This window comes from Vicia villosa, linkage group LG4, assembly GCF_029867415.1.
Source record: "Vicia villosa cultivar HV-30 ecotype Madison, WI linkage group LG4, Vvil1.0, whole genome shotgun sequence".
NCBI classification, from domain to species: Eukaryota; Viridiplantae; Streptophyta; class Magnoliopsida; order Fabales; family Fabaceae; genus Vicia; species Vicia villosa.
The window spans coordinates 10,396,584-10,421,998 of NC_081183.1; the positions used below are offsets into that span (position 1 = coordinate 10,396,584).

At 33.5% G+C, this 25,415-nt stretch overlaps 2 protein-coding genes across 2 annotated transcripts; one reads left to right on the top strand and one right to left on the bottom strand.

Moving 5' to 3' along the window:
• Positions 1 to 3,033: 3,033 nt before the first annotated feature.
• Positions 3,034 to 12,665, top strand: LOC131594471 (putative 3,4-dihydroxy-2-butanone kinase). The gene is made up of 20 exons (XM_058866614.1): positions 3,034 to 3,234; positions 5,545 to 5,618; positions 5,711 to 5,777; positions 5,980 to 6,092; positions 6,200 to 6,247; positions 6,818 to 6,889; positions 6,966 to 7,055; positions 7,256 to 7,429; positions 8,225 to 8,308; positions 8,701 to 8,756; positions 9,292 to 9,422; positions 9,509 to 9,601; positions 9,797 to 9,861; positions 10,677 to 10,820; positions 10,923 to 10,963; positions 11,231 to 11,314; positions 11,399 to 11,472; positions 11,585 to 11,697; positions 11,777 to 11,872; positions 12,242 to 12,665. Exons 1-20 carry the CDS (start codon positions 3,198 to 3,200, stop codon positions 12,254 to 12,256), a joined length of 1,671 nt encoding a protein of 556 aa, XP_058722597.1. The 5' UTR covers positions 3,034 to 3,197; the 3' UTR covers positions 12,257 to 12,665.
• A 4,114-nt stretch (positions 12,666 to 16,779) lies between these two features.
• On the bottom strand, positions 16,780 to 17,542 carry LOC131598807 (zinc-finger homeodomain protein 6-like). The gene has a single exon (XM_058871369.1). It carries the CDS (start codon positions 17,402 to 17,404, stop codon positions 16,856 to 16,858), a length of 549 nt encoding a protein of 182 aa, XP_058727352.1. The 5' UTR covers positions 17,405 to 17,542; the 3' UTR covers positions 16,780 to 16,855.
• Positions 17,543 to 25,415: the final 7,873 nt, after the last annotated feature.

Here is a 25,415-nt window from a genome sequence, read left to right on the forward strand (position 1 = left end):
TATACATTAAATCTTAGCCGTTGATAATACTCAATCAAATTTATATAAATAATCAATTTTTTTAAAAAAAATAATGGACCATATATCTTCTTATATTAATAGTCTAAAGATATTTTATACAATCAACTTATCATAGATTTTAAATTTTGATTAAATTTTATTTTTGTTTTAGTTACGTGTAAAATAACACTACACTGCTAAATGATTGTAGGAGTAAGACCATTTATCATGGGATTGTTGAAAAAAATTATTTATTAAATAGTTGAATGGTGTAATGGAATGTTGAATGAAGTATTAAAAGTGAGGTCGATCAATCAGAATTTCTATGCACAAACACCAAACAACACAAAATTATTATCATTATCCATAAATAAAATTTCCAGCTCATAACACACTGCCACTTTTTCCTCGTTTAAATCAATAAACAACATCAAACAATTAAGATAAAAAAAATGCAGAATTTTTGGATCGAAAGAAGAGGAAGAAGAACCAAAGTCTTAGATAAAAAAATTCAAATGAGAAAATAGTTGTAAAAATTCTTAGATGCCTAAACTGTAACTAATAACCCAAAGTCGTTGCGATTTATGAATCTAAGAATTTAGCAACAATGGACACTCACACACTCTTTTCAGAAAATTGAAGGAATACGAGATGGAACTAAAAAGACTTGGTGTTGATAAAGAAGATGACAAGAAAAAAGAAGAAAAGTATTACACTAAAACCCACAAGCAATAAAGATATGGAGCCAGAAGATAAAGAGTGTAAAATTAAAAGTAATGAGTGGAATTCATGTTTCGTAAATTGAAATAATTCTTAAAGCATGAAAAAGAATGCAATGATCCAGAAGCAACGTGAAGAAAATTTCTTGTCCATTCCTACATGTCATTAATGAGAAGAGAAATGGAGCATAAGATCAAACTTCCCTTAAAACCCGAGAAGAAACCAAAATCAAATAAAGTTTAAGAAATACCAAAAAAGAGCATACATATCTTCTCGAACTCCTATACCTTAGCTCTTGGGGAGTTAGGAGGTGGCCTTCAGCCAACCTCTTCTCCCCATTGGTCATCACACATTCAGGATGGTTATGAGGGCTACAAGTCTCCCTGCGCACCACCTTGATTTTGTCCAATCTTTTCCTTCTATTCTCTAAGGGAGTCTTGCCCATTTGATATGCAAAAAAATAAATAAACATTGCACATCAACAAAGGATACCTATAAAGGCATTAAAATATCCAAGCTTACTTGAGTATTCAATGATAGAGTCATCACTCTCTTGCCACCTTTCAACCACTATACGAGACTCCATGAGGTCAAATTTCTCTAGAAGGCAAACCATTTTAGCTTTGCGAGATGAAATTAATTATAGTCCTACCCGCCAACCACCATAGAGTTATCTGTCTAGGCCAAAGGAAAGAACTAAAGTTATGTAGATTGTCACAGGTTGGATTAGTTATATCGATAAATCAATGAGTTTAGATAATTAGCAAGTTGATTCAATTTGGATCAACTAATTTGCGGGTAGACACATACTCATGAACAATTGAATACCCATATGACTAGCTCATTGACCAACCTAACCTATATGCTATTTTGATCTCTACAAAATTGATACTCCATTCGTCTCAAATTAAATGTTCTTTTTTAATTTTATGCATTTTATAAATTAAGTATTGAATTTTACACATTTTATAAATCAATTAAGAAAATAATCTTTTTAAAACTTAAGAGACTAAAGTGAATCTCATGTAAATGATAAGAGAGAAAAGTATTTAAACTTATTAATAATAAATAATTGAATAGTTAGATGACTTAAAATATGACAAATAAAGGTAGATCAATAGAAAGAATAATAAATGTTGTTATGATATTTTAAAAAAATGGTCCAATAATTTGACACAAAAATAATAAATGGACCTCTAATTTGAAAACCACCTTATATAGGGCGAGTGAAGCGTAATGTTGATGCTGAATTTAATAATCATAGTGGAACAATAAAAAGAGGCGGTGTAATAGAAATTGTAATGGAAGATTCATCGTGACGGAAATAACTTGGGATGTTGGTCTTTATTCCGTCATAGAAGCAGAATCATTGACATTGAAAGAAGCTCTGCAAGGAGCCATTTAGATGCAAATAAATATTATTTTTTAGAGTGATTTTCAAATGGTGGTGAAAGTTATTCATGCAAATTATGGTGATGATTTTGAATTTAATGTGATATATAATAAGTATTAAGAATTTATTAGCTTTAATCGCTAAATGGATTCGGTTGTCTATATGTTAGTTAAAATTGTCAATTTTTATAGTAGGTGTAATTCTTCTTATTTAATTCTTATTTCTATTGAGTAACAATTGTTTATTGTCTATTGAAATAGATTGAATTTGTTTTAGTTAAAAAGAAAATTTGAAATGGAGCAAGATGGCATAAATTTTTATTTAATAAAAATCAATCTATCATTAATGTCTCCCCTAAAAAACACATTAAGTAAATGATATTTTATAAAATGAAAAAAAATATAGATTTTAAACATTATCTTGATTTCATTTTTGTAAACCGCAATAAGGATTTAAAATTTATTTAAGTAATTTTTTTTTAACGAAATATAACTTATATCTATATTTATTAGAGATAAGATTTTTTTTTTGAGTCATTAATAAAGACAAGATAAACAAATACATGAATGCTAAATTGAAAAAGGAAATAACCTTTATAAAAGAACTAATGTAGGAGTAGTAGTTTTACCAAAAAAAGAAAAGAAGAAAATTTCATTTATTAAATCATTAACTAAAGTCTTTGAATTAGTACCATAATTAAATCTCAATAGTATAGTTTAATTAATGTATTGCTAAAAACAAGAAAAACATTTTTGATTGAAGGAGCGTGAGTGCGTGAGTATCAATAGACTAAAGTTTTGGATAAAGCAAAAACATTTTTAATTTCATTTATTTCCCTTCCCGAAAGAAGAAAAACTATCAACTCTCCCTCGCTTTCCTTCTCCTCCGTGTTTATATAAATAGCCACACCCCTTCACCAAACCAACGAAGTATCAACAACAACTCTTCTTCTCTCTTTCACTCTCTCTTTTCTCTCATCACTGTTTCATGCAAAACCGTTTCTAGGGTTTTCATTTTCCATCATTCTTTCAATTCAACTACGATAACAACAACACCAATCTCACTCTCACTCTCACTCGTCGCGATGTCATCGGCGAAGAAACTCATCAACGATCCGAATGGTGCAGTTTCTTGATTTTTTTCTGTGTTCGATTTTGGCACCGTGATGAGATTATGAAATTCGTTGTTAAATTGATAGTTCTTTTGACGGTTATAGTTGAGAATTGATTGATTTGAATATTTTGTTGACTTTGATTTTTGTTATGTTCGGATTTGAGTTGTTTTAGTGTTTCTATCTCATGGAATAGTGTTGAGCTTGGAATGAGGTAAATCGTTGATTGTATTTGTGTATTTGTTGCGATTTGCTTGTAATATGGTTTTCTTTGATAGTTGCTGGTGAAAATTGTAATGCTCCGTGCGTTTTTGTAGTCGTTCGGTTCAGAATCGTGCTATGAATGTGTTGTTGACTTTAGTTTATGATGTTAGAATTTGAATTGTTTTAGCATTTGGATCGTGATGAGTTGTATTGAACTTCAAATGATGGAAATCATTGCGTGTATTTGTATTAATCGACACTTCTTTGATGGTTATAGATGAAAATTGAAATGCTCTGAACAATTTTTTAGGTTCAGAATCGTGTTCTAGTTTTGTAACTGATTTTGGTTTTCTTTATTTTGTTGACTTAAAATTTTGCTTTATTTAAATATCATTGAACTTGAATTGTTATAGTATTTAGATTGCATTTGATCGTATTGAACTCCAAAGAGTGTAATCGTTGCCTGTACTTGTATTATACAATGTCATTCATCTTTTATATGGTATTCTTTCCCAGTTACAGTTGAAAATTGCCACGCTCTGAACATTTTTGCAGTCATTCAGCTCAGAATCGTGTTCTAGTTTTGTAATTGATTTGTTTTTTTTTTTCTTTCATTTTGTTGACTTTGATTTTTGCTTTATTTAAATATTTTTGAACTTTTGTTTTAGCATTTGAATTGGATTGGATTGAATCGTATTGAACTTCAAATGATTTCCTCATTGGAAATCATTTTTTGCACTTGTATTATACTATGTGATTCACCTGCAATCCGGTCCTCTCATATGGTTACAATTGAAAATTGATTTGCACTAGACGTTTTTGAATTCGTTCAGTTAAGAACCGTTTTCTAGTTTTGTAGATGATTTGATATTGCTTCATTTTGTAACTTTAATTTTTGCTCTGCTTTCGTCTCTTTGTACTTGAATTATTTTAGCATTCGAATGTCATTGAATTGAACTTCAAATGATTGGGATTTGTTTATTGTTCTTGTATTATTCTATGTGATTCACCTTCAACCTGGTTTTGTTAGGTTGTTACAATTGAAAATTGATTTGCTCTGGACATTTTTGCATTCGTTCGGTTCAGAATGATGTGCTAATTTTGTAACTGATTTGATTTTTCTTCATTTTGTTAGCTTTAATTTTCGCTCTGCTTTGCTCTCTTTGTACTTGAATTGTTTTAGCATTCGAATGTCATTGAATTGAACTTCAAATGACGTAAATCGCTGTGTGTATTTGTATTACCTGATGTAATTCACCTGTAAATTGACACTACTGGGATGATTACAGTTGAAAATTGACATGCTTTGAATATTTTTGCATTCATTGTTCGGATCAGAATTGTGCTCTGAGGACTTTGTTGAATTAAATTTTTGCTATACTTTAATATCTTCATCTTCAATTGTTTTACCAATCGTATTTCATTGAATCATATTTAGCTTTAAATGACACACGTCGTTGTTTGTAGTTGTGTTATTTGATGCAATTCATCTGTAGCTTGGTCTTCTTTGATGGTTACAGTTGCGAAATTGCAAGTGTCCCGTTCGGATTCTTGTCATGTAACTGTTTTGGTTCTCTTCATTTTGTCAACTTCAATATTTTGGTTTATTTTAATTTTTTTAATCTGGTTTGAATTAGCATTACTCTCTAGCTGAATCACACTGAAAACATTTTGTATTCATATTATTCAATGCAATTCGTCTGTAACCTAGGGTCTACTTTAACTGTTAGTCAAAATTTGGTGTGCTCTGAATATTTTGCATCATAGTTGTTCAGTTTGTGCTTTGTCATTGCTTCAGTTCATGTTCATGTCATCTCTGTTTTTTGCTATATATATTTACACATGAAAATCTCTGACTATCCTCTTTGACTAAACCATGCTGAGCTTTGATTTACAAAAATGACTAATTTGCGTCCTTAATATTCTGATTCAAAACACTGTATTACGGATTGATTCTCTATTTCCTTGCTAGTACAGATGTAAAGACTGTTAGTTTTTTATTAACTGCTTTTGTAATGTAATACTAATTAGACCAAATGCAAAGAATGATAAAAATGAAGGAATGGTTATCTTATTGGAAGTTGAATAATTTTTCTTTTCTTTAATCTGATTGCAGATGTTGAGACTGAATTCATTGATGGTCTTATGGAGACATATCCTTCACTGCAGTATTTGGATGGCTATCCTAGTGTATGAGTGCATATATATAATAAATGTGATTATGAATGTATGAGTGTTCCTGAAGACTTCAATTTTAAATTTTTTATTCTCCTTGAATGTAGGTGAAGGTTGTATTTCGTGCAGATGTTTATCCTGGTCCACCATATGATAAAGTTGCAGTTATATCAGGTGAATGATCATTGATATTGTCATATTGCTTTTCTATTCTTTCTTAGGAGTTGTATTGTAAGGATCCCCATCTAATATCGTGGGAGTGGAATATGATAATTAACCATGTAAAACATACCTTAGTGTGATTTCACATCTTTATTTGCTCTAAAACCACTTGGGTTTCTATAAGAGAGTGGTAATTCTGCATTTCTTGCTGCAGGCGGTGGAAGTGGCCATGAGCCTGCTCATGCTGGATTTGTGGGGGAAGGAATGCTGACTGCAGCCATATGTGGCGATGTCTTTGCTAGTCCAACTGTTGATGCTATTCTTGCAGTATGCTTCTTATTATTGGAAAAGATATGAATATTGTACTTCTAGTTATTATAGAACAAACCAAACTCATTAATGATTCTAATGCACCTGTTATTATTCAAATTTAGGGGATACGAACTGTAACTGGTCCAATGGGATGTCTTCTTATTATAAAGGTATAATTCATTTTCCTTGTGTAATGCATTAGCACTTTGCTTTCCCAAGTACAATTCACATTAGCACTTTGCTAGAATTTTTTGTTAGTTGAGGAGTGCTAGCATGACACTATCTAATACACATTTTTCATCACACTCCATCCTATTGGTTGAAATTGAAATGAGTTCCTTAAAGTTATATCGATCCCAAATTTGGTATGACCTATATGAATTTCAACCAATAGAAGAGAGTGTGCGTCAAATTTGGTATGACCTATGCTAATTTCAACCAATAGAAGAGAGTGTGTGTCATAGAATGTGTTGCTTACATTTTTATTGTTAGGTGTCCTATCACTTGAAATTGTTGTCTGCCATATGAGAAGACAATAAGTGGTGAAAAAAATTAGTTTTTTTAATTAATAAAATAGTATTTGGCAAGATGTATCCCATATAACAAAATTGATATTGTATCAGCTTTGAACTGTGATTATATTGAGTATGTTTTGTGCAAGCTAGACCAGTTTATGAAGAGCTACGAGGATTTTGCTTATTTTTTCTGGATTTATAGTGTTCAATTTTGGGTATTAATAGAACTATACTGGGGATCGTTTGAACTTTGGTTTGGCCGCTGAGCAAGCAAAATCTGAAGGTTATAAAGTAGAGGTATGTTTAGTTGGCAAATGTTCTCTTAATTAAAATGATTAGTTTATAAGTGTTATAAGATTTTTTCACTGTGCAGAGTGTGATTGTTGAGGATGATTGTTCTATACCTCCACCTCTAGAGATGGCCGGAAGAAGAGGATTGGCAGGGACTATTCTGGTTCATAAGGTTCATCTACAAAGCCATATTCGTTCGTTCGCATTTTATTTGGTCCTTCTGTATTTAAATGCACTTTAAACTACTCCTTTTCATGTTATAATATCGGAGACTTTCTTGAAATTAGAATTTTAACTATCTCTGTCAACATATTTTACAATAATGCCAAGTTGTTATACATGTCTAATATACTTTTGTTTTGGGTGAGGCAGGTTGCAGGAGCTGCGGCAGATGCTGGTCTTTCTCTTGCTGATGTTGCTGCGGAAGCAAGATATGCATCTGAAAATGTGGGAACAATGGGCGTTGCTTTAAAAGCGTGCACACTCCCTGGTAGGATTTTTACAGATCGTTTTGGGCCAACAAAAATGGAAGTGGGTCTTGGAATTGTAAGTTTCTGTATTTTGACACCTCAACATTAAAAATATAAACTATAAAATTCTAAAGCTTTTCCGGTAATGCAAAAATTAAGGCCTGACCCGTCCTTTTAAAAAATGTTCCCTCTGAAAGCAGTCAAATTATTTTTTTTTTACTCATAAATAAGCAATTTCAGATATGCAATTAGTTTTGTAATCTGAAATAAGTTCTTTCTGTTATTTTTCTTGTGGTTTTCAGTTAACATGCCACGGCTGTCGATATCCATCCTATTCATTGCCTTTAGTACTTCCCTTTCTTAATACATTATTCTATGAATATATTTTGCAGGAGTTATTTGATAAATATAAGTACTTGTAGTTTCATTGAATTTTTATTTATGTCGTGTAAGATTTAAAAGTTTTTAACGGAGTCCTTATACTTCTAAATCTTTATATATACCTAACCACTAACTCATTGGTTTTTATGAAATTATTATACAAATTTATTGAAAGCTTGAAAGCCGTACATAAACAAACTCAGCAATGCTATTTTTCAGTTGATTATTATATTTTATTATAAACTATGAATAGGTCCATATAATTCAACAAAAGTTAATGATTTATTAACTTATTTAAAAATTTTAAAACTGTAAGGATTCCATTAAAAGCATTTAAATTTTAGGACTTAAATACAAATTTAACAGACTTCAAGGATCTATAGAGTAATTTAACCATGTTTATGTTTTAAGTGATTGAGGTTTGTCTTCACTGCCTTTTTTCTCATCCAAATTTCATTTTATGATGATAACAAATGTTACCTCCTTACAGCACGGGGAACCTGGGGCACACGTGACTGATATACAGCCTGTGGAGGCAGTGGTTTCTGAGCTTCTGAATCAAATATTGTCCAAGGTATGCCCAATATTCATGAATAGTTTGTGTTTACTGCATTAGGATTTTATTTTTTAATATTTAAAGAGACTAGAGTTTTGGTGTACTATAAGATTCATTTTTGCTCTTTTTACCTTTTCTCTCTATTTGTCGTCGAAAATTTGATAAAGCCCTCCACAACTTAATATTTGACATGGAAAACCCATGGTATAACCCATTCTCTTAGTGGCATAGAGATTCTATATCTTAAAAAAGGAGGTTGGGTATGTGCATAGTTTGACCCAAAAATTGCATTTATTCATCAAACAGTATCTCACTTTAATTGAATCTCTCTGACTGTGTCTGTATTCCCGAATGCAGTGCAATTATCACACTAATGAGTTGCAATCTTTTTCTTATACAAATATTTGCAGGAAACAAACTATCTTCCAATATCTCGGGGTGAAAGAGTGGTACTCATGGTCAATGGGTAGGTTTCTAAGTTTAATCTATACTCGAGAAAAGTTATTTTTAAAGCTTTTTACATATAAAATATGTGTATAATTATTGGGGCACAAACACCATTTCATTAAAACTTCCATGTCTCCTAGTGCAGTGGGTTGGATAGATTTCTCATTACAGATTATTGGTTAAAGATAACTTCAATCTTGTCTGCAACAAGAAGTTGCATTAGAAAAATTGTGCGGTTTGAGTATTTTGTATTATTGAAAATTTATCGACTCTTTTTTAGATAACTGTTGGATTCTTGAAGGTTTTTTCTATCTCCCTTGTTTAAACTTCTCTAATGTGCTGTAAATTCATTTTTTCGATTTAAAAAAATGAGCATACATGTTAATTCTAAAAAGTGATTTTCCAAAACTCCATAATTGTCATTATTTGAAAATTCAAATATAAGATTGAAAAATGCTTTCTTTTATTTTATTGATGTGTGGGGTTGATTTTGAGCATATAAAAGTTCCCTTTAAAAAGATGATTTATTTATCTAAAAGATTCTTCAAATGCAGGTTAGGTGGCACCCCCTTAATGGAACTAATGATTGCAGCAGGAAAAGCAGTTCCTCAATTGATGGTTGAGCATGGATTGGCTGTTGATAGAGTTTATACAGGGTCATTCATGACTTCTCTTGATATGGAAGGTTTGCTGCTATAGATAATGTCATGGCAGTCAACTTTTTCGCGAGTTTCATTTGGCAGTTCAAATTATCATGTCATTTTCCTTCAGGTTTATCAATTTCTATCATGAGGGCTGACCGGTCTATTCTTCAACGATTGGATGCTGAGACGAAAGCTCCTTATTGGCCTGTTGGAGTTAGTGGTCAGTAATTTATTGTAATTGGTGTCATCAATCAATTTTAATATATTGAGATTTTACTATCTCTTGTTTTAGTAATCTGCATTGCTCTTAACAACATGGCTTTGTACCTCTTTACAATATACATTCAACTGTGATGTTAATCATAGCTAAATAATTACTCAACATTGAGCTTTAGAAATTGTTCTTTCTTTCAAGGTAATCGTCTTCCTGCAAAGATTCCTGTTCCAATTCCACGATCTCGGTCAGCAAAGATTGTTGAGGTATATCCGTGGAAATTGTGTTATTTCTTTCTATGACGTGAAACCGTTGTAACATAAGAATATGGTCAAGGAAAAATCATGTTTTATAACAACAATCCTATGAAGAAGTTCATATGGATTCTTAATCAAATTTTGTGGGTATCATCAGACAGGGTTATCCAGTGGTTTTTCTGTTTTAGTTGCTCATATCTGCTGACTGGCACTTGATATTTTTTTATGTTTGGGACTAAGCTTTGTTAGCTTTCTGTTGGCTGCAATTTGACATCTTTGCCGGTTTAATAATTTATTTTACTAGAAGTTTACACATACCTTGAAATAACCCTGTGTGTTTACTGTCAGAATTAACTGGAAACAAGATTTGTTGGAGATAATGAATATATTAAACACAAATGAAATATGATTATCATCTTAATTCGCCACATACCTTGAAATAACCCTGTGTGTTTACTATCAGAATTAATTTGGCATTTACATAATAGGACATTTCTGGTGCAGACATGGGATGAATTAATATGATAATCATATTTCATTTGTGTTTAATATATTCATTATCTCCAACAAATCTTGTTTCCATTTACCTTGAGGTTTCACATGGTTAACAGAAAATAGTGTTTGCAGCAAATTTCATGAACTTTTCATGATATTTAATGCAATAGTTCAACTTCAACCATTTATTGTCTTTTCCCTCCTACCAATTTATGTTCTCTAGAAGGCCACTTCTAGAGGGATTTTCTATTTGGTCAGAAGCCTCCCTACCCGTCTCTTATATACTAATATAATTTGTGAAATATGGTTCCATATTTGCTTCTTGTTAGCCACAGAGTCAACCTCTGAAATTAACTGAGCAAGGACAACTTCTTGAGCAAGTCATTGTAGCTGCTGCAACTGCACTTATACAACTCAAAGACACTCTAAATGAATGGGACTCTAAAGTTGGTGATGGTGACTGTGGATCAACTGTTAGTCCTCTCTTCAAAATTGTTTACTTATTTATTATATAGCTTAATGTAACTGTTGATGTATCATTCACGTTTCTTGTAACTGGTTTATCTTCTATATAGATGTACAAAGGTGCAACGGCAGTTCTTGGGGACATAAAAAAGTAAGTCTGTTCTATATGCTGCTTAGCCTTTAGATATATTCTTTGGTTACTCGCTTCAATATAATCATGAACGATTGGTGCTAATATGTCAAGTTGAACCATGACCAGTTATTAGCTCTTGTATTAGATTATGGGATATATTAGTCTAACTGTATAAGTACCTTTTTTTATTTTTTATTTTTGCTTTATAAATAACACTTGGTACCCATGAGAAACTGCAAGGGGGTTGCTGCAATAACCTTATTATTTGAACTGTTGTTTTTACAGTTACCCTCTGAATGATGCTGCAGAAACTGTTGGTGAAATTGGATCAACAATTGGAAAATCAATGGGAGGAACAAGTGGGATCATGTATCATTCCTTCTCCTTGTTTTAAGTTAAATTATTTATGCTGTCTGATTATATTTAATTTCTTACTAGTTTGTTTTCTTCCAGATATTCAATTTTATGTAAGGCGGCATGTGCACAGCTGAAAACAAGCTCCCACTCTGTTATCACATCAAAACACTGTAAAATATTATCCAAATCCAGCAGCATCCAATCAGTGTTTTACATTTATTTTTCCTTTGTTTTATCTCAATTTGGTTGGCTTCTCCATCCCTTATGAGTCTTTTGATTCAGGGGCTAAAGCACTTGCGGCAGCCATTGAGGCTGTTAGTAAATACGGGGGAGCTAAAGTTGGTTACAGAACATTGCTAGATGCCCTTATCCCAGCATTGTCATCACTTGAAGAGGTGCTGACAATAGCTGTTCATTTGCTTTGTTAGTCCTTTGAAGTAATTTAGTGTTACTTACTATGCCTTGGTTTTACAGAGACTAAATTCTGGTGATGATCCTGCCACTGCTTTTTTCACCTCATCTCAGGCTGCACTTGATGGAGCCGAGTCTACCAAGAAAATGCGAGCAAAGGTGACATTTATTATTGTTTCTTTGTTAAGAGATGGAACTTTTTTAGTGTAGATTCCTCCTTATAAATCAGGGTTTGAATATAATCCACTATTTAATTTTTCACACTATCAATGAATAAAGTTTAACATGATCCTCTGATAATGTAATTCTCATTTGCATTTATAGAGAACCAAAATAAGATATCCTAAAATTAGTATGTAGGATTTGACCATATTTCAAACACTTATCTGATTCTCATAGAAGAAAGATTTACAAAGCAATCAATTTTAGATATTGGAATTGTTTCTTGTGTGTTCGGTTATGGTTCAAGATTATAAATTTTGGATCCTACATTGGGTCATATCTTTTATGCTCTTTTTTGTTTTCCAGAAAAATGGGGAGTAAGGGAAGTTTAATTGAGTTGGGTTTTCAATAAGCAATGCTTGGATCTCCTCGGTAAATCCTAGCATTCAAATGCTTGGACCATGCCGTCAAGTTTGTCGGTCTTTTTTTTTCTCTGGATCTGTGAAGCTTTTCCTGTGCAGTTGCTTTTACGTTATACCATTTGTAACTCATAAAGCTTGTCAATTGTGCTTAAGTGAGCCTGGTTTAGTGGTTAATGTGATATGCTTTGATTCTAATGGCCTATATTTTAGACTATTCGTCAAGTTTTTGTGTTTGTGTATGATAGCTTCTGGATCCACTCAGAAGATCGTTGTTAATAACCATTTACCAAAACAGTTTCAAAACAACCCTAAATAACAAATAATGATATTATATGAGAAATGCAAGTTATTTCATAAGACATTATTAGTGGATCTGATAAGGAAGCTTATGCAGGCTGGGCGTACACTTTACGTGCCTCAAGAGACTCAGTCATCAGTCCCTGATCCGGGTGCTTATGCCACAGCTTCATGGTACAGAGCTGCAGCCTTAGCTGTCAAGAATGAATACAAGAGTATTTAGTCTTCAAGGAAAAATACAAGAGAAAATAAACCTACATAGCTGTTAGTGCAATCTCCCGTTTGTGCGGATTAAGCCGAGTTTTGTTCTTGATTTTGTACCATTGAGATTTCGTACCATTGAGGTTTTGTAAATTGAGCTCTCCGCTTATGTCTCTTCTGCATAACGCAGCGAGAGCGATTGCCAATCACTCTTGTATTCACCCAACTTTAAAGCCGATTGGATGTAAATTTGATGATTCAATGACTACAATTGACAATGTGATTCTTCTCAATGCGATCTCATGATTGTATTTCTCATGGTTGGTTTTATGATTTTCATCAGGTCTAACTGTATTCCTATATTTGACCCATTTTTTTTGGGCATCCAAGTGTATACAGTATATATGTATAAGATGGAACGAATAGAATGTTATAGAATGAAATGAAATAAAGTTTAAGAATGAGAAAGGTTCAGTTTAGAGGATTACTGCACAAATTTAAACTATAAGCAGTTTCAGTTGCATCTACTCTACAATGAGAAGATTGCCTGCTAAAGCACTTGAGTGGCTTTGACGGGATATGAATTCTGAGTCACAAAAGAAGGTAGATTATGAATTCTGAGTCACAAAAGAAGGTGAATTCCAAATCCTTAACCGCTTGTGTCAATCTTCATTAACAATTTTCTAAATTTATAATTTTTAATAAGTACATTTTTGTTTTATGACGCAGAATAGAAATCATTCCCCAAGTGATATTTTTGTAGTGTTTTATGACGTAGAATAGTAATCATTCTCTGATATTTTTGTAGTAGATAAGTTACATTAATTAATGATTAGTCTTTGTCACTTAAATTAAGAAATATAATAAAATTGTTAAAAATAAGTGTATATACTAATAATAATTAAAAACATAATTGAAAGATTAAAAATATTAATGACATTCATTTTAAAATAATTTTTTTCTCTTAAAACCGAAAGCATTTTACCACCGTTCTGAATGAGTAGGTAGGACTTTAAGGGTGCGTTTGATTTGCTAAAAAACGAGGTACAGGACAAGACAACTTTTTTTGTACTCTGTTTAATGCAGAAACTAATCATAGTACTGGACAAAAAATATGGCAAGGTATTGGACAAAATCATAATTTCTTGCCCCTCACTAAACCATGGGACAACTTTTTGTCCCAAGCACTAATTATTAACAAAATATCAAAAAATTAATTTTTACTCTCTTTCTTATTATTTAATATTTTAATTCATAAATATAATATTAGTATGTTATATATCAAAAAAATGTTATAATAAAAATTATACTATTTTTATTCGGTTCATTAACATATCAAATAAAGTAGAGAAAAAAATCTCAATTTATTATTTTTCTTCTCTTCTCATTATTTAATATTTTGATTCAAAAATATTAATAAAAAAAATATTATATAAGAAATTATATTATTTTGTCTGCTGCATAAATATATTAAACAAAGTAGAGTAAAAAAATTATTTCTTCATCTTTTTTCCTTCTTATTATTTAATATTTTGATTCATAAATATTATATTTTATATATCAATAAATAATATTATATTAAAAATTATATTATTTTGTCTGGTGCATGGACATATCAAGCAAAATCCAGAAAATAATTGTCCAGTCCAATAACCATCAAACACAGTACAATATAAAAAATTGTCTTGTACTGTTCTGTACTGTCTAATACTGTTCTGTACAATACTTCATAATTTACAAATCAAACGCACACCCTAAATATATTTAGATCTTAGAAATGGTTACATTGGTTGTAAATTGCAACTACCTAATAAAACTTTATTTATTTTTAATAATAGAGAATCAAAAGTTTGATCATATAAAAAAAACTTTGGTGAAAAACATGCATTAGGAAAAGTAAAAGTTATAGACACATCGCTAAAAAACAGTAAAGATACCCTGTTTTTGGAAAAATCCATTAGAAATAGATGAGTGGAACAGTACCACAAGTTGCTTATACAACAAAAGGTGGTCTATACCCTCTCAACATCTTGTGGTTGGGTTACAAATTGCGAATGCATGTGCTGTCTTTTCCTTTGTCCTTAATAACAAGAGCAACACCTCAATATTAGCAACATGCCAGGTAGTTTTGCCAAAACTGTGGTCTTGTCACAAAGGCACCATCCAATGTTTCAATTTCATGCGCACCAATGTTTCATTTTCATAATTGAGTTTAAATTATTATTTTTTTCTTTTATTTGATTTTTGTTTAGTTTCTAGATCTTGTGGTTGGGTTACTTATGAGTGTCATTGTAATTCTAATTATCTTTCTTTGTGGAGGAAGAGACATGAATAATGTTCCTCTGAATTCTTTTTGGATTTGCGTATAATGAAGGCAAATTTGAATCCATATAGTACATGAAACAGTGGTCCAGTCGACACATTTAAACCCTACGGGGTCACATAATTAATGTGCGATAAGAATGAGAGAAATCCAATCCAATCATTGGGTTTAATATACCCTTCAAATTAATGGTAACATTTCATTAACTATGCATAAAATAAGTACTAAAAAATAGTAACTCATATCATTTAGGTGAAATTTAGTCACCCCATAAAAAATATGAATGCTTATGATTAAGGTATTTTTTTCTAAAAATGGTATAGAAAGAGGTAAAAAGCAATTTTTACTTTAATTTTGATATGTCATTGCAAACTTAATCATGAAACAACGTTGGTTTTGTGAGGAGTGATTCTTAATCATAATGATACTTTTGCTTTTAATTTTGCTTGTTTTTTTGGTGCTGGTACTATTACTATCACAGACTTGTTGGCTATCCTCTTAACAAAAACATTTGATGACGATGACGAGTGTCCACTTAAAATAATGAAAGTCTAATATCAAAGAAAGAAATTGAGAGAAGTTAACAAAAACTAAGAAATAATAATATTTACATGAACTACTTTTTTCCCCCAAAACATACAATGCATGATTTCTTTTTTGTGGAACTTTTCTCCTTCTATATCATGTTCCAAATGTAGTGTGAAAGAGTTAATTGCAATTAGATCTATTGAAAACGAAACTGATTTTGTCAAACAAATACAAAGTTGCAATTTTTTTTTATCTATTCTAATATCCTCAAGTTCTATCTCTAATTAATGTGAAATTTTATGATTATTTTAATATACTCTCACGCTGAAAACAACTTGATGTGTGGATATTAATAATAGACAGCCCCATGTACGATCGATACACTTTGATACCGTGTTAGAATTAGAGTTTAACTTAAGTCATTCTCATAAAACCGATTTATAAGATAAAAATTACTCTAACTATAGCATACGTCTAATATATTATTTGGTGTGAGACCCTTAACACACTCTTCATATCTAATACTATTGAGTTTGATGCGTAAATGTAAATGATCCGATAGGAGAAACATGATAGCAAATAACCCAGTGAATCTAAAACGAAGTTTTTATACCATCTCAAAAATTGAGGTTGAGATTAACTCAACTTTTACTAAACGAGCTTTCTAAAGATGAATTAAACTCAATCCGCACCTACTCTAATATGATATCCAACTTACCGATCGGATCGGATCAGATCATGAGCTATTTACCTTTCATATCCACGCATCAAATTCAAAAAATGTTCAATGTGAGGAACTGTTTTGGAAAAGATTCCAAGATCTATCAAAAATGAAACTGATCTTGTCAAACAAATACAAAGTTACAACTTTTAAGATGTAATCCGAATATATGCAACACATAACTTACTAGATTTAAAAGATTACAGTTTTTTAAGTGTAGAATTATCTATGACTAAACATTTTCTTATAGATAATTTGATCTTGAACTAGCCATATAATTATCATAACATTTCCTCCGCAATAGATCAAACATGCATCTAAAAAAACAAATTAAATAATTCTGAAACAAACAAAGATAAACCACAAAAAATTATTACACACAAGTCATAATAATAAAAAAAAACATTAAAAGAAAAAAAAACAAAATAAAGCAATAATTAAAAGATGAAAAATACTACATTAATTTTCTGAAATTCCTTCACACACAACTACTGAGTAAGAGAAGAATTAGCATTACCAGCAGAAGGATCAGAAGAATTAGAGAAACAAGAATTCTTATGATTATGCATCCAAACCTTAAAAACCTGTCTACTCACCCCAACACTTTCACAAAACCTTTCAATTTCCTCATCAAGTTCCTTCCTCTGCAACTTCCACCCCAGCTTCTCCGCAAACCCCAGCATCTTCTCCTTCTGATCCGCCGTAAACTTCGACCTATACCTCTTCCTCCTCCCATCTCCTCCACCACCACCACCGGAATATTCCATCACCTGATCTGACATTGCGACGATGGCGTTCACATTATCTCTCACCATCGTCGCAGTTATCTTGCGATGGAAGTTCCGGTGGCAGCCACAGGCTGCACATTGGAGGCTGTTGACTGCTGATACTGAAGTGTCGTCCACGGTGAATTCGCCGCAGCCGTCGGTAGCGTAGCTGCCGAGGCTGGCTGCATGGTTTCTTAAACACTCTCTGTAGATATAGTTTTGAGAATGTGGTGATGATGATGATGATGATAACATTCCTCCTCCTTCCATTGTTTTTTTTTTGGATTTATTTATTTGTTTATTTATTTTCTCTATGTGTTTGTGTTTTATGTGTTTATGAGAGAACTATATAATGAATGAGTGAATGAAATGACATCAAAGGGTATGGTTGGAGGGGATATTTACAGTGTTCCCTATTTTGTGGACATGCTAGCATTGTAGACAACTATGCAATATCTTCATAGCATATATACATAAGGTTAAAAATATATCATGGGTTTTTATTTTCAAACCTTTTTTAATTACCTATATAAGTATGATGTATGGTTAGAACCAATTTTATATTACTTGAATCTATCATTGACTATCTATTGAACTAGGTTAGTGATGGGCCAATTTTATTTGGAAAACTTTATTTGTTCTCTCTTTTATGTAACAATGTTACTTGTATGAGAATTGATATTGGTACACTAGAATCTTACAATTACACCGTATATTATACGGTTTGGTTTTTTTTTATTATGTTAAATAATTATTTTTTCCATCTTTTTCAATGTAAATAGATACATATATTCATTGTATTTTATATGGTGTAAGATAAGGTGTACACTTTTAGTGTATGCATAGCATTGCTCTACTTGTATACTCTATTATATATTGACTATAGATTAAAGGGTTAATAGGCATTTACACCCCCGTAATGTTAGCGAATTTTGCTTTTCCCCCCTCCGTTGCCAAAGGCAGGTTTTCGCAACGGTTTTTTCAAAAAAATCGTTGCTAAAACCTGCCTTTGGCAACGGAGGGGGGAAAAGCAAAATTCGCTAACATTACAGGGGTGTAAATGCCTATTAACCCTAGATTAAATAGTGTATCTTAAGAGTTTAAACTCTCCTTTTAAATACTCAAGTGTTTTGTTAGGGTTTTATCTTTAATTAATTTGTTTTGTAAATCCAAACTAGTTTTACTTGCGTGATTCTGTGTCAGTAAAACCTAATTCAAATCTTAAAGATGCTTAGAAACGACTAGTAAATTGTTAAAGTTATATAGTATTATCAAAAGAAGTATTTTTTCCTCGAATGAAGGTTAAGTAAATTATGTACTCAATTTCAAGAACACAATCCTAAGAGAATCTTACAGAAACAATTTTACTGTTCACCCTAATTCAATCAAAATGTCACTACAAGAAAAAAAGTCTCCTGCCACGCCCAGGAAACCGAGGCTATATGCAAAATAACTGTGGCGTAACGCTGATGCCACGGTTTGGCCACGCAAATCCAACTGTGTAGCTCAATTGGTAGCATGAATTGCTATGAATACGTACTTAACCCCTAGGTACGTGGTTCGATTCCCGCGGGAGGCAAAAACAATATTTCCTGGATAGCTGATAAGCGGACCTAGGGGGATTATTGATTAAGCCGGTGACATGCTCGGTTGGCCGACACAGTTGATGCGTGCAACGGATATCGGGGTGTTACATGATTAAGCTGGTGACATGCTCGGCTGGCCGACACGGTTGATGCGTGCAGCGGATATCGGGGTGTTACAGTTAACGGTATATCCCCGAAACGGTCCCTCCTAAAATATATTAACTGCTATTATTTTTTCTTGCTGTTAAAATGACTTATGGTATTTTTTGTTACTAACACCTATACTGTCAAATATACTCCCACCTGTTATTAACTAAAATTTCCTGTCATTTTGGCTGCCTGTTACTAACTCACTATTTTCTGCCAAAAATCCAACTCTATTATATTTCATTCTGTTAATTCAAGCTTCCACTACTGTGTCAATTACTTGCAGCATGTTCTACCAATTCATCTATTGTACTGATTTAAGTTGATGCTCACAAATTTAAACTAGTTAAATGCTTCAATTATACTTGTTAGTATTATTAATTTTCTTTTGTATAAACAAGTATTATGCATAGTGCCTAAAAGAATTAATCAGTATGCTAATTCCAGAAAATTAACAAGAATGAGAGGTGTGGCCCTCACCCCATATGTGGGGCGCCCGTCCCATGATTAAGGGGCCCCCGTCATAAAATTTTCATCTGGGTAAAAGGCATGGGGCACCCGCCCTTTAACTTTTGAAAATTCTAGTAACACACGCTCGATGTCTTGTTGGATGTTTTGACATCCACAATTACATAGCACAGATAATTAAAATAGAACAACATAAAAACAATAAAGAACGCACATAATTGTTTACCCAGTTCGGTTCAAACAACCTACTCTAGGGGCTATCAAGCCAGGGAGGGAATCCAATATAAGCAGAATTAATTCGGAGTTAAACTCCCCCGTTTACAACTCCTCACTTAAAACCTACCCAATACAATTCCAACCTATTCCTAGACCTGAGTATCTCCACTCACTTTCCCTCAATCACAATAGTGATTTCAAATAAACATTATATAAAATCATAGAGAAGACACTCTTCAAAAACACACCTTGACCTGCTTAAAAGCTTTAATCAAGAGACACACACTCGTGCTTAAAAGCTTAGAGTGACAATTAACATAAACAACCTATTCCAATGCAATCATCAAAGATAATTTCTTGGAGTACAAGAGACAGCTACAGAACTATGGTTCCTCACAATAAACAATCTGCTCTCTCTGTGTTCCAAATTAGGATTGCAAACTTTTTATATGCAGCTCTTGGGCCTTGGGCTTTTTTAGAAACAAATTAGGGTTAACCAAGTTAACCTAATTTACACGCCATCTGGTTGTTACAGAATGTGCTGTCAGCAAGATCTTCTAGACAAAATATTCAACACAGAATAAAAGGTTTCTTAAACTGTTAATTGAGAAATCAGGAAACACAATTAATAAATTATAACAGCTCTTGCTATCACACAAGGATGTCATGACATCGGTCATGACATTCGCTACAGAACCTGTATTAGCTTAAAACATATGCAGCCTTCATAACATAATATCAAACAGGTATGTTTTACCACAAATGCAGCCAACATTAAAACATCTTCAATCTCCCCCTTTGGAAAATTTATGGCTAAAAAAACCTGTCACACCATATCAGAGAAACACTTGCAGCAGAAACAAAGCAACCAAAACACAATCACAACAAGCTAATACAATACAGACAACATACACCACTAGTATGCACATAGAGATCAAACATATCAAAACCAGCCACACCATAAGAGCAACACAAGCACAAATCAGATCAACAAAAATAATAAGTAATCTTGTTGTTCTGAGGTGACATTACTACTTCCCCCCCTGTTTGGCCACAAAAGTTGCCAAAGCAAACTACTGTCTCCTCCCCAAGATTTTTTTTTGTTGTTGTTGTTAACTCTAGGGTTCCTCAAGGATGCAGAGTCCTAACTTGCTTCGCAAGTTTTCAAACTGTGTAGCATCAAGAGCTTTTGTGAAAATGTCTGAAGTTCAGCGTTCACATGCTCTAAGCAAGTTACCTTGTCTTCAACGAGTTCTCAAAAAAAGTGATGTAGGATATCAATATGTTTCGTTCTGCTATGCTGAATTGGATTTTTGGAGATGTTGATAGCACTGAGATTGTCAGAATATAACGTCATCACATTCTATGGAACATTGTATTCAGTCACCATTTGTTTCATCCAGACCAATTGAGAACAACTACTACCAACTGCTATGTACTCTGCTTCATCAGTTGATAATGAGACACAATTTTGTTTCTTGCTAAACCATGATATAAGATTGTTACCTAGGAAGAAACATCCTCCAGATGTGCTTTTTCTGTCATCAGCACTTCCAGCCTAGTCAGCATCACAATATCCAGTCAAAACAGGGTCACTCCTGTTAGTGTACAATATGCCATAGTCAGAAGTTCCATTTACATATTTGGGGATTCTATTGACTTGATTTAAGTGACTTACCTTTGGCTCTGCTTGATATCTGGCACATACTCTAACTGCAAATGCAATGTCTGGTCTGCTGGCTGTTAGACATAGCAAGCTTCCAATCATGCTCCTATATAAACTCTGGTCAACACTTATGCCCCCTTCATCTTTGGATAACTTTTGATGTGTTGGTGCATGAGTTCTTTTGTGACTTGCATTATCCATTCCAAACTTTTTCACTACGTTCTTGGCATATTTGCTTTGAGACAAGAAGGTGGAGTCTTCCATTTGCTTGATTTGAAGTCCAAGGAAGTAAGTTAGTTCTCCAACCATACTCATTTCAAATTCAGACTGCGTTTGACTGACAAAGTGTTTTACCATTGTATCAAACATTCCCCCAAACACAATGTCATCCACATATATCTGTGCAATCATGATTCTTCCGTCTGTATTCTTTACAAAGAGGGTTTTGTCTATTAATCCTTTCTTATATTCATTAGTGGTCAGAAATTCAGTTAACCTTTCATACCAAGCTCTGGGTGCTTGTTTCAACCCAGAGAGAGCTTTTCTCAGTTTGTAGACATGGTCAGGCAGATTTGGATCAACGAACCCTTTAGGTTGTTCCACATATACTTCTTCATTCATATATCCATTTAGAAAGGAACTTTTTACATCCATCTGATATAGCTTGAACTTCAGGATGCATGCTACTCCTAGTAGTAGTCTGATTGACTTAAGTCTTGCTACAGGTGCAAAAGTCTCATCAAAGTCTACTTCCTCCACTTGAGTGTATCCTTGAGCTACTAACCTGACTTTGTTTCTTGTTATGACACCTTGTTCATCAGACTTGTTCTTGTATATCCACTTGGTACCAATGATATTCATTCCTTCTAGTCTAGGTACCAGTTCCCATACTTCATTTCTTTTGAACTGTGCAAGTTCATCTTGCATGGCATTGATCCAAAATTCATCTGTCAGGGCTTCCTTTACGTTTTTTGGTTCAACTTTGTACACAAAGCAGGAGTTGACTATAGTTCTTCTTGACCTGGTCATTATTCCACTGTTGAGATCTCCTATGATAAGTTCCTTGGGGTGATCTTTTTGAATTCTAGTAGATGGATCTTTGCTGATTGCCTTAGGTTCTGGTTATGAAGGAGTCTCATTACTTACTTCAGGTTGGTTTGTTTGTTCAGACTGAATTTCGAGGAATGTTTCAACATTCTCTGTGACATCGAATTCTCCATGTTGATCATCAAATATCACATTGATGGATTCCATCAACACTCGTGTTCTGGTGTTGAATACTCTATAAGCTCTTGTGTTTGTGGAGTATCCCTAGAATATGCCTTCATCACTTTTGGAGTCCATTTTTCATCTTTGGTCTCGATTTGTCAAGATATAGCACTTGCTACCAAATACATGAAAATACTTGACACTTGGTTTCTTACCTCTCCAGAGTTCATAGAGAGTAGAGGAGGTTCCTTTTCTTAATGTTACTCTGTTATAGACATAGCAGGCCGTGTTCATAGCCTCAGCCTAAAAATACATATGTAGATTCTTAGCATGAATCATTGCTCTGGATGTATAGTCATGTTTTTCCTTTCTACTACTCCGTTTTGTTGAGGTGTAATTGGAGAGGAAAATTCATGACTGCTTCCTTCAGTTGAACAGAATTAAGCAAATTTGGCATTCTCAAATTCCTTTCCATGATCGCTCCTAATTCTAATAACATCCCTCTCCTTTTCTCCTTGCAGTCTAGTGCAGACCTCCTTAAACACTTCAAATACATCTGATTTTTCTTTAATGAAGCTTATCCATGTGTATCTGGAGTAATCATCAACCACTACATACACATACCTTTTTCCTCCAAGACTTTCCACTTGCATTGGTCCCATTAGATCCATATGTAGCAGTTCCAAGGTTTTAGAGGTAGTGAGTTGACTGATCTTTGGATGAGGAGTCCTGGTTTGTTTGCCAGCCTAACATTCTTCGCACACTTTGCCTTCATCAATATGTAATTTTGGTATTCCTCTCACAGCTTCCATGTTTATGATCTTTTTCATTCCTCTCAGATGTAGATGACCCAGTTTTTGATGCCACAGTCTAACCTCTTTTTCTTCTTTTGCCATGGAGCATATTGATGAATGGCTTACTGTTTTGGGTTCCCACAAGTATCTCACTCACTTCATGAACTTTACATTTTCTTCATTAGTGACCATACATTCATATTTGGTAAATCTGACTCTTAGACCTTGATCACACAGTTGACTGATGCTGCAAGTTTGCAGCTAATCCTTTGACCAATAGAACACTGTCTAGTTGAGGGGATCCTGAATGTTCTAGATTTCCTACCCCTTTAATCTCTCCCTTAGATCCATCACCAAAGGTCACATAGCTAGTGGAATGCGTCTTGATTTCTTCTAACAAGTTCTTCATTCCTGTCATGTGTTTTGAACACCCACTATCAAAATACCAGTCTCCTTTGGTTGACACCCTCAAGGAGATGTGAGCAATAAATACAGAACCTTTGGCAACCCATTGTTGTTTCTTGATAGGGTTGTGCTGGTTGAGATTGTTCGTATTTGTTTGCCAAGGGTAACCAAACAGTTTGTAGCAGAACAGTTTTAGCTGGCCAAACCTTCCACGGTAGTGGCATCTCCATTTCTGAAATTTCCTTTTTGTTTGGTTCCAGTTCCTCATTTCATGATGTCGTGACATCGATACTGACGTTTGATTGATATGGTGAGCTTTAGGTTTTGACTTTTTCCACCCTAGATTGGGTTCTGTTTTTTCCATAAATCCTAATCCAGACAAATTCCCTACTTCCTGTCCAAGTTCAAGAATATTTTCAAGGGAGTCAGTCCCATTGTTCAGCATTCTGATTGATCTTGACATCTGATCTAGTTTGAAGTTGAGAGTGCTGATTTTACCGTTGAGGTGTGCTATGGTTTCTAGAAGTTCTCTCTTCTCGACTTCCAGTTCTTCAATAATTTTCTTTTGTTTCTCCCTTAATCTCCACAATTCAGTACTCTTGACTCTTAGATCATTGTATGAGACATCCAGTTCTTCGAAGGTAGAATCCTTTTTTCCGAATTTGTGTTCAAGTGCACACACACTTGTTAGAGTAACACATTTCTCTTCAGCATCACTATCTGAGTCTCCATCAGATCGAGTGACAGACATACCTTTTATTTGCTCTTTGAGGTAGGTGGGGCATTCATTTCTAGTGTGTCCATATCCTTCACATGCGAGACACTGAACCCCTTTTTCCTGATCTGACTTCTCTTCAACTTTGAATCTTCTGCTAGGAACATAGGTTTTTCTGATGTCATTGGAAGTGTTCTTGACATTGAATCTGGACTTCTGATCAACCCTTTTAATAAACCTGTTGAATTGTTTTCCAAGCATGGCTATGACTTCTGATAAATGTTCATTACTTCCACCATTGCTTTCTCTTGGATTGTCTTCTGTATTGGTGACAAAAGCTATGCTTTTGTTCTTCTTTTCAACAGGCTCACAGATGCTCAACTCAAAGGTTTGTAGAGAACCAATGAGTTCGTCCAGCTTCATGTTGCTGATGTCTTTGGCTTCCTCTATGGCTGTCACCTTCATATAAAATCGCTTAGTGAGGATCTTTCTTACCAATTTTTTCTCATTCATTTTTTCTCCTAAGGCTCCTGAGTTTCTTGAAATCTCAAGGACATTCATATAGAATTGATAAATGGTTTCATCGTCTTTCATCTTGAGATTTTCAAACTTAGTGGTAAGCATTTGAAGTCTCGACAACTTTACCTTGGATGTGCCTTCATTTGATGTTTTGAGAATGTTCCAAGCTTCTTTAGCTAGCTCACAGTGTTGCATAAGCCTGAATATATTCTTATCAATCCCATTGAACAAGGCACTTAGGGCCTCGGAAATTCCCAAAGCTAGCTCTTCTTCAGTTTTGCTCCATTGAGTTTCAAGAATTAGAACATTGGTTCCATCTTCCATAATCTTCTCAGGATGTTTCCATCCGCTTCCCACAGCTCTCCAGGCCTTGCTGTCCATAGACGTTATGACTGCTACCGTACGAGGTTTCCATTAGTCATAGTTAGAGCCATCCCTGATGGGTAGTCTATTCCCAAACACTAATAGTTCCTTCTCCATAGTACCGGAATTTTGTTCTCCCTAGATCTCACTGTAGCGGGGAAAATCTGATATCGAAGCCATAAGATTGACTCGA